Genomic DNA, 10,505 nt, shown 5'->3' with positions numbered 1-10,505 from the left:
AGGGGGCATAACATTTACAACATATGCAATAATGCGAAATTCCGAAGATAATTCCTATTTTGCAAGAGATTATCATGACCCTTCAATTCAAGCCTTGTCGAAATGAAATATAATACATACATAAGGAAAATAATAATTGACTTTCACGAATTTCCAAGGAATATAGATTCATGCATAGAAATGGGAAATTATATTTTCACTGTTATTTAATTTTGCGGAAATGTATTAAAAATTTGACATGACAAATAACAAGAGCGGTCAGACGTATTCATTCCCATGATTCCAGGAAAAATGTCATGCACATGTACACTTCATGGGTCTTGTCATCTGATGTGGAGCAGCTAGTGTCAGTTTGAAACTAATAATATAATATATAATAATAAAATAGATTTTGAATGTCGTTATACTGTTCCATACAACAAGTGAAAAACATTCAATAATAAAAGTTTCTGTACTATTGGTCGAACACTTTGGAATGAACTGCCGTTAGAACTACGCCAAAGTAAATCACTTGACCCCTTCAGAAAAATCTTAAAACACTGTATTTCAGAGATTTCGCGGCATTGTTTTAATTTTTTTGATAACTGTTTATTTTAAATTAAAATTTTCGTAAAAGAATTTACATTTCAGCATTTATATTTCCAAGGTTTGATTAATTAAACACACTTATTGGTAAGGCTCTATGGGTAGGGTAGTTTGTATATCTTTCTTAAATAGTATATGATGGCACCATTAACCGGGGAGTTTGAACCTCTATATGAAACTCGTCTGGGCGTACCATGTGATGCTATAAGCACTGGTATTCGCAAAATGGGGTTTTAAATGACCTCAATGGTGCGGTCATGACTGTTTGTTACAATAATGCTGTTAGTATTATTTTCATTATTAATATAGTTATGATAATAATAATTATTATTATTATTATGTACAATGCCATTGCATATACCATCGTATAAAAATAGGCGTTTAATCAAATAATTCAGTTTTCAGTAGATTTAAAATGAATCAAAACTTTAACCTGAAGTTAACCAGGGTTATTAATTTTGCATAATATGATACGGGTGATGGTATGGGGCAACTGATAGAAGTTTAGATGAAATCAATTAAGTAATAACCGAGATAGAATGAAAGTGCTTTAAAACTCGGTGAATTAAATCTTTTATAGCAAATAATTATACAATTTAGCAATATTACGACGAATATCACCGTCCATATGCATGTCATTATAGACGAAATATATTTCCGATAGGGGATTCACCTACTTTTTTTAGAACACATGCAAGTCTATAAATAAATCATGTTTAACAATATAATGTATAACGTTATTCAATCCTAGATTTGTCACATACACGGGTATAGTTTTACAAAAAGAACAATTGAAAAAATATTGACCTATTATCAAAAATCGGTGGTTGATCATAGTGTTTTGTATTCAGTTGTTAGTATATTAAGCAATTTAGAAGCTTTTAAGTCTCCATTGTCTTTTTTATCAATGTACACAAATATCATGTAAACCATTATACGAATTTCTTACGAATATCATTCAGCACTTTAATTAACCTTCAATGAGAAATTCCCTTCTTATTGTTTGAGAGGTTTGTTCTGTTAGTTAAAGAGCCATAAACTTCCTTTATAGTGTTCTCTCAAATTGTAAATTAAAAAAAAATAGCTTTTGTGTTAAATGCTCATTATTGTTTAAACTATTCCGGTCATTCAATATTTTATCAGCAATTATTCATTGCAAAATTGGCTGTCGAATTCGACCAGTCCTATTAAAAATCTTCAGACAAGTAAAACATTTATTAATCAAGGACTATAAATCTGCTTAAATTTTCAGCGTACTTCGCTATAATGATAAGGTGTTTATTACGGCCATTCCTCACCGCTATGGTGGTAGGGTGTAGAATTCTTTCTTTCACCCAGTTGGCTTCTACTTAGAAGGCCACCTTGCCTAAATTAATGCACGGAGAGGCACCTGTGGTCTTCTTCTACCGTGAAAAATTGAAAAGTTTCCATATGACATATTAAACGGGAGCGGCCATCTAGCGGTTAATGTGCCGTCAACTCAACCTACGTGTCGTGATTTCGAGCACCACTGGCTTCATAAACACACCTTCATTGACAACAGTACTGTTTTTTTTTCCCAGTAAGCGAACTCAAGAGTGGATCAAATAACTTGAAGCGTTAAATGGTCATGTGCTTCTGTAATTTTGAAATAGATCCCATTTTACAACCATGCAATTAACGCCAATTTATGTTAGAGATTTAATTGTGTACTTTTATGATTAAATATACTTAACTTATCAATCTTGATAAATTAGATATTAACAAGGACTTGTCTGAAAATGGACATTACACTATATTATACTCAGTCAAATATTTACAACATACATCACAGCAACGTGTTATTATGAAAATTTCGAACGATTATTTTACTTTATAAGTTATTATGACCCTTCAGCTAATGAAATACAGTATATAAACAGGATGATTGATAAGTAAACTTTATCTTTATAACTAGCCGCATTAGTGAGTATAAAAATCTTGAAAATCTACATATAAGTGTTGCAAATGTGTTTTACAAAGCCAACAAATACAGTTTTTTAGAGAAGTTATAAATGATATTTGATCAATAATACTTTTTCCTTAAAATGACAGCAAATTAAGAAAATGTCTCTAAGTGTAAATATTTAAACTTGACCTTTGATGTGTGAAATCCTGTACAAATTGATAGTAGGAGGAATGTCAATAACTCAATGAAATTATCTGTTTAAATGGTGAAAACTTTAAAGATGAATATATCATTAAATAAGCCGTCAAAGGCTAAACCTAAGCTTGACTGTAATAGAAAAGGCTGGATCAACTGAAGTGCGACCCGAAAATCCGACGAGCATACGTTTTAGACAACCTAAAATTAAGGTAGGTAGGACAAAATCACTACGGATAAAGTCCCTATTGCAGACCACACAAAGGCGGACAAATTACCCCTTTTAATAATTTTGTTGAATAAAATCTCAATAAAAGGAGTAAACTATTCATACTCAAACTATGTCAAGTATATCTCAAATTGCACCATCTGAGGTTTACTTGACAGAAAATTACCAAGGTAGATACCCTCGGACACCCTAAAACCTTCACGCACCCAAACCAAATCCTGGGTTGACCCCTGAAAACAATTATTTGTAATATATGTACAACATTGATAATTAACGGTTGTATTAAAAGAGGTTAGAATATTTTAATGCAGACCAGAATTATTAATATTTCAGTCAGGGTTCAACCGCTTAAAATGTCATTTATAAATTGTTTTTGTTTATCACTACTGTTTGACACAATATTATACTTTTGCATTATCCAAAATGTTTTCTGTGTCCAAAAAACCCCCTTATTATTTTGCACTCAACACAATTATCTGATCACCCGAACATCCGACATAGACCTCATGTTGATCACAATTATAGCACATAGACTGTGGTAAACACAGATTATCTATCATTGTCTGACCTTGCTTCAAATCCCCTGAGATACGATGTATGCTGCCATTTCTTGCACTGCAGCTCACCAGCAAGGATCCATCGTCTAGCATCACCATTCCCCAAGGGTATCTAATGTCTTTGGTTTTGTATTCAGCTGATATATCACCTTGTAATGTTATACTGACGACACTGTGGTTATACTCGTCACTGATGAAGATATGTCTCAGATCCTTACCCAGCAGTAAGTAGTATGGATCAAAAAATATCTTCTTATCCAGTTTAATTGTGCTTTGGACGTTACCTTGTGTATCTGTAATAAATAAACACTCCGGATCACGGCAAACAAGATAGAGATGACCCTCATGAAAAGCTATTCCTCTACAGTCTCCTTTGACTGGACACCTACGGACAGTTGACAGTTTACCAGCTGTTGTCATTATAAGGATTTTTTTCTTGATTGGCATCGTCACAGCAATATGGTCCTGGGGCATTACTGCAATGTCCCGTGGGCTTGAAGAAAGAGTTGTCTCTTTTATTACAGTTTTATCTTTTATGTCAACAACTTTCAGTTTCTCATTGTTATAGTCAGCAGGCACAATTTTGTTAGAGGACAGGACAACACATCCTGTGGTCCAACAATGAGTCTGATTTGATTTTGTCTTTATATTTATATGTTCTTTGTGGGTTAATTTGTTAATTGGTTTCCTCTCCTTTAAAGGTACAACAGAAGAAGAGAGAATGAGCTCTCCAAATGCATCTTGTCTTGAAAGCACGTTTGTCAGGTCTTGGTTTTGCACAAATGTGTATTGCATGTTTGTCTTTTCTAAGCTTCTGTCTGCCTCCTTAATTTCGTCTGACTTTAGTTTGGATTTAGCTTGTTTCATTGTAATGTAAAGTTGTCCATTCTGCTTTGAGGCTTTGTAATCTTGTAGTCTTGACTGTAGTTGTTTGGTATCTGAAGAAATGTTTGTACATGTTTCAAGCATTTTCTTTACTGCTTGTTTATCTGTGAACTTCATTTTGTCAGCATCTGTCTGGATTTGCTTCTGTAGTTGGTCTAAGCGATCATTTATCTCTTTGCGAAACATTGTAATTTCTTTGAGTAGCTTATCATAGCAAGAATATAATTCTTTTTCTCTATCTGAAGCCTGCTTTATAATATTATCAGCCTCATTTACTTTTTGATCAAGCTCGCTTAGTAACTCTCTGAACTCTGCACTGTCCCCAATACTTGCACATTTATCAGGTATATAGTCAATATCACATGCTCTGTGATTCAAGACGATACAATCGTTGCAGCCGAGAGCTTCGTGTTTTGGGCAGAAAAATTTAATTACTTCCTTTTTGTGCATTTGACACTTCTCAGTGCATTCGTCTGACTCCTTGCTAACAGCATGTTTATCCATTTTATCTTTGTTTACAAGGTGGTGATATTTGTTCGCCTTTAACCTTTGATGATAAGCAAAGCAGTTCTTACACAGCTATTCTTGACAGTCCACACAAAATCCATGAGCTTCTATTTGCTGACCAATCGCCAAACATGGTTCACATCTATGATCAAAGTCCTCTGCTGAGCCTTTGGATATGGAACTTTGAAAATCGGCAACCTTTCTACCTGATACTGCCATATTTAGCTGATATTTAAAGGTCAAACTGACCTAGTGTTGAATTTCAGATTGAAAAATGTCTCTGTTTATTTTGCTCAAATAATTGTTGCTAAGTAGTCCGCAACACGACAAATAATTTCCCGTTGAAAGAAACACCGAAAATAAATGTGTGTAAAATGAAAAGAAATATTAAAACAACTATTTCTGTAGCTGCGGTAAGCATTAAACTAATTTTACTTCCTTCCCAAGAACGAGTCTATAAATATCATGTCCCAAATAAATTGAACTTTATTGTTACAGTAGTCAAGGGCAAATAAAACACATGTCTACCCAAAAACTTTAATAAGTTATCTCCCTTCTGTATTTTGTTGCAATCATCAATCGGAAAAAAACAATCAAATTTCTTTTTATTACTCTGAAAGTTTTTAATCCAGCAACATAGTGGTCCGACAGACTACATGTAGTGTATTTATTTGACTTTGCAACACAACCTGTGAGAGTAGCCTTACTACACAGATTTCTTTTAAAAAAAAGTTATTGTCCAATTTGTGGTTAATTTATGCTCATTGAAATACATGAAACAAATTTTTAATTATTCTGGAAGGCCCTGGTGTCCTGTTTGACTCGTGTGTTTATCGTAAAGTAATGATTTAGAAAATACGATCTGTTTAGAAAAACTGAACTGTGAAAACAAACGTTTTGTCTCAGTAAAGCAAAAAAAAAAATGAATGTTAATTGATAGCTTAAATCGTGGATATAAAATGTAATTTGATCGCCATTTAGAGTAAAAAGTTCATCATTCGACCAGTCAAAGCAAGATAGGATGCATATGTACAAATGCAATAAATATTAATAGGTTATTATGCTTCAATATAGTGATCCCGCAACTACATTCGGATGATTTTTCGGCATTCTCTATGCGCTTATCGTAATAAGTTATGTATATCTGACTCAAAGCTTTGACTAACTGACGCAAAACTATGTATAACTGACGAAAAGCTATGTAAAACTGACGCAAAGCAATGTTTAAGTGACGCAAAGCTATGTCTAACTGACGCAAAGCTATGTCTAACTGACGCAAAGCTATGTCTAACTGATGCAAAGCTATGTGTAACTGAAGCAAAGCTATGTATAACTGACTCAAAGCTATGTCTAATTGACGCAAAGCTATGAAGATATGTCTAAAGTACTTGGGCAATACATTCATAACAAGTCTTGATTACTAGCAGATGCCATATATCTAACTGGTCTAAGCTAAAACGAATCAATGCTGATAACTCGCATGAGCCGGAAACCAGAACAAGATTTATATATATATACTGACTAGCTTGAAAATTACAATAGCCCAAATTTCACGAAAAAAAAAAAATAAACTTAAGTAATTACTTAGTTAAGTCTGTTATTTTAAAATCGTGTTATTACTTAAGTAATTGTTATGTAAAGTTGATTTTTTCTATAACAATGCATTTATAGCTAAAATACACTCTGGTTAGTAGTATTTGTCTGCAGTACTTATTTCTGTCACTCAAATTTGACATTTTACTTTAAGCACGATATAACGAACTTAAGTATTTGCTTATGTATTTTTCTTATTTCAATACTGCGTTTTCTATAAAATTCAAAAGTATTGTGTTTTGATCTATGAAATAGACGTATACGGTTCGGTTATGGAAGAAAAAGTCAACACTGAAGACGCATAAAGGCCGAATACAAGCATTTAAAATAACAGGCTTAGCTAAGCAATTACTTAAGTTTTTTTTTTGTGAAATTGGGGCCTGATGTCGTCACTAAATTATAATTCTTCTGGTCACCCTCCGATCGGCAGAATGTTTCCCTGCCACAATAAATTGCAAATATTTATCCCCAAAAAATTCTGAACGAATGTTATGATTTGTTTTTCGCGATGCAACCCCGCCAATGTGGAATTGAATTAACTCGTTCAAAACATAAATAAATACCTACAGTGCTGCTATATTCGAAAACGATTTAAATATAATAAATGCATAGTATTATTATGATTTTATCAGTTTATTCATTTTTATTTTATTTTATTTTTATTCTTCTTTTATCTACTTTTTCACTCAAAGTGAATGTGCAACATGATGACTATCAACGCCAGTAAAGTTGTACTACTACCACTGCTGGAGACGTACGTCATGTCTCAATGACAACATGTTACAACATCTCGACGACAACTGGTTACCTATCGCTCAGTATGATTCAGCTGAGATAAGTTACATATATAATAATTACATTAATTACATTTATTTATATCTTTGCATTAACATGTATTCAGATTCTAAAAGTAACCGTACAAATTAGTTAAATCATAAATATTTTAAAAAAGTATTCATCTGTTATTGAGCAAACAGAAGCATTTTGCTATTTTTCCAAATTAAAAGTATACATAACAACTTTTCAAAAACAATATGCATAGACAGTCATGATAAATTAAATGCATTGCCAGTTCTAACCTCAGAAATGTGTTCTTACAACTGCTTTCTCAAAAGAACACTCAATATTTCCATATTATGTTCCACACTCTGACCGATGATGTTACAAACTCTGTACGAAGACACAGGTAAGCATACAAACTCTCATCGGATCACTGCGGCTAAACAAGTTATTTATATTTGAGTTTAACATACCAGCAAGTCTAAATGTGATTGGAAAGAATTATGCTGAAAATTCAGGTTCTGTTCAAGATGTGTAATAGTTTATTTTGATCTTGTTTTTCTATTACACATGTTCGCCGTAAGTTGATGATAATACCAAAACAACAGCAACACGTACAGTGGCACAAAGTTGACTTATGCATGCGTACGTCTTAATTATAATGAAAATATGTGAAAAGATCCTTTGGCAGCATAGAGCCCAATCAAGCAACATAAAGTGAGCAAGTAAAAGCTTATACACGTACTTGCAAATATATTCACACGTAATAAATTACATGCGGACGAAATGAGTAATAACCATGCACATGATAACAAAAGCATATGTACAAAATAGCTAATTTAAGTGCACAGTTCTGTACATTGAAGGAGTAATGCTTCACGATCTGGATTATCCATGCAATGTTGATTACTGGCTTACTATTGCGTACATTACGTGCTCACATATTAGCTCTATAATGTGGCCGCTTGGTAAATTTGTGTTTGGTTTAACATCACTCCAACTCAATTATAAATCATAAGGTGACTTTTCAGCTTTTCATGGTGACGGAAGACCCTAGGTACCCCACTGAACATTATTTTATGTACGGACGCGCACCTGAGTAGCGCAAACGACCTTCTGCAAGCCAATTGGACGGCTTTCTCACATGACAGAATTCTACAACAAAAGCGAATTTAAAGCACACGGTTGGGAGCGGCAAGTGATTCGAAGTCAGCGACCTTTACTACTCGGCCACGGAGGCCTTTCGGGTAAGAACTTAATAATGCATGCGAATGACATCTATGAAATGCCCTTTTAGATGATTTTCTGTAAAATTTACAAAAATTCCTATTACAGATGTTGTGAATCATATATTAACTCTAAAAGTCTTAAAAAGATCTTTTTGAAGCATATCTAGTGCATCCAAAGAAAACTTTTCGCAAGAAGTAAGGAGGAAAAATTCAAAACTGTATGGGATTTAGGTAAATTCATGCGATTCAATGAATTGCAAGTTTCAAGAAATGAGGGAAGAAGCAGATACAGTAAAATAAAGGCATTATCACGAATAAATATATGAGTCAACTGCAAAAGTAGATTGGAGAAAATAAATGTAAAATAAATGAATGAGATAGAAGAAAAGTTGGAGTAATACAAATATAAAAAGTTTATTTTGTTTTAGAGAAGGGTACGCGTTAAAATGCAAAATTGTCAGAGATTAGAAGAAATGCTTATCTTTTCATGAATTTTAGCTTATTGATAAAGAAAGAAAAAAGTAATGATAAAGTTAAGAGATAAGAGGTACTGCATGACTTACATGAATTGAATTTGAAAAAGAACATTCTTCATCTTCTTCTTCTTGGCGTTCACTAAAAGAATAGTAAAAAGGATGCAATCAGCTGTAGAAGTATGGCGGATCTTAGCAATGTACAAGTTTCGTGAATGTCCGTCTTAAAAGGGCAACTACATGTAGAAGACGAAATAAAACGCGAAATAGCAAAATATTTCAGTAATTGCGCATGTTTTTCTTAAAATAAGGATGAGAGAGAGAGAAAGAAATGTAGTAAGGTAAAAAGTATCAAAGATTTAAGTATATACAATAGTTCAAACATTTGAAGAAACGAAAAGGAACTGCAGTTTGAAAAAAAGAAAAGACAGAAACGCCGTAAACTACGTAAGTGTCAGACGTTTAAGTAATTGTGTGAGTTTTCTTATGAATTGAAGTTCGAAAATTAGAGAACAAGAGATTATGAATATTAAGTATTTGCACTACTGCACAGTCAAGGTGTTTTAATATTCCTCGCCTTAAACATTAAGGGTATGAAATAAACGTGTGAATTAATTCTATTGCAAAGTTTCGTTTGGTGCCTCGAGTATGTGATACACGGGGTTTGCAGTTATTAGCCATTCCGCAGTCTTTCCAAGATGAACGAGACAGTATAAGGTTTTCGATAGAGTAGATGCACGAGAAATTAGGCCTGGATAGTCCTCCAGCCCCTCACATCTGACACAGCACAGGGTTATTTGACACTACACCTTACATTTCGTGTCATAATACTGTTTATCTCCGCGGCAACGACTTAGTGAATTGTGCAAAGATAATATAAGATAATTTAAAGCCTTACTCAGCATGTCTCCTTAAACAACCATATTGATTAAATTAAAAAATTGTGACATTTGTATAGTTAACCTCTTATAGTAAATGTATTAAATGTAACATGAATATCAACTGTGAAAATTTAACAGATTAATTAAAATGAACACGGCAAAAATGAAAATGTTACAGAAATTTTCAAGCCTGAAAACGAAATAATTCAAAATTCAATAAAATAATTATGAAACAGCACACAAATTGATTAAAAAGTTGTTGTTAAGCTTAAACAGGTTTCACAAGGTACCTACCCGCTTTGTAACGTAAAATGTAAACATTGAAATACGTGACATGTATACACATTTTAAAAACTGAATGTATAAATTATGTTTTAGCTGAAAAACACTATCGTGTAGGAGTTACCAACCGTGAATGTTTGCAGCATTACATAGTATTCAAAATTAAAGTATTTTATAGAGAACACCTGAAGACAATTGTTTCTTTAGTAGAGCATTAACTTTACGTTTTCAATAAACTTAAAATTGAATAATCATATAACTGTATGCATCCATTTCGACGACTTTTATTCCAGTCTGTGTAAGACTATAATGTAGAATAATAGTTCAGCTTGTGAACAACGAAAACATACTTCTTTTTTTATTTCTCACTCATACAATGAGT

At 33.0% G+C, this 10,505-nt stretch overlaps 1 protein-coding gene across 1 annotated transcript; it reads right to left on the bottom strand.

The window, feature by feature from the left end:
- Positions 1 to 385: 385 nt before the first annotated feature.
- LOC128553744 (uncharacterized) lies at positions 386 to 5,328 on the bottom strand. Its single transcript, XM_053534919.1, has one exon. The coding sequence runs from the start codon at positions 4,880 to 4,882 to the stop codon at positions 3,389 to 3,391; it is 1,494 nt and encodes a 497-aa protein (XP_053390894.1). The 5' UTR covers positions 4,883 to 5,328; the 3' UTR covers positions 386 to 3,388.
- Positions 5,329 to 10,505: the final 5,177 nt, after the last annotated feature.

Source organism: Mercenaria mercenaria, unplaced genomic scaffold, assembly GCF_021730395.1.
Source record: "Mercenaria mercenaria strain notata unplaced genomic scaffold, MADL_Memer_1 contig_4264, whole genome shotgun sequence".
Classification (NCBI taxonomy): domain Eukaryota; kingdom Metazoa; phylum Mollusca; class Bivalvia; order Venerida; family Veneridae; genus Mercenaria; species Mercenaria mercenaria.
The sequence above is the reverse complement of the archived record's forward strand: the minus strand, read 5'-3'. Positions and strand labels throughout refer to the sequence as shown.

Bases quoted from the DNA above. Each gene is read 5' to 3' on its own strand.
- LOC128553744 (XM_053534919.1), bottom strand. From the start codon at position 4,882: ATGGATAAACATGCTGTTAGCAAGGAGTCAGACGAATGCACTGAGAAG.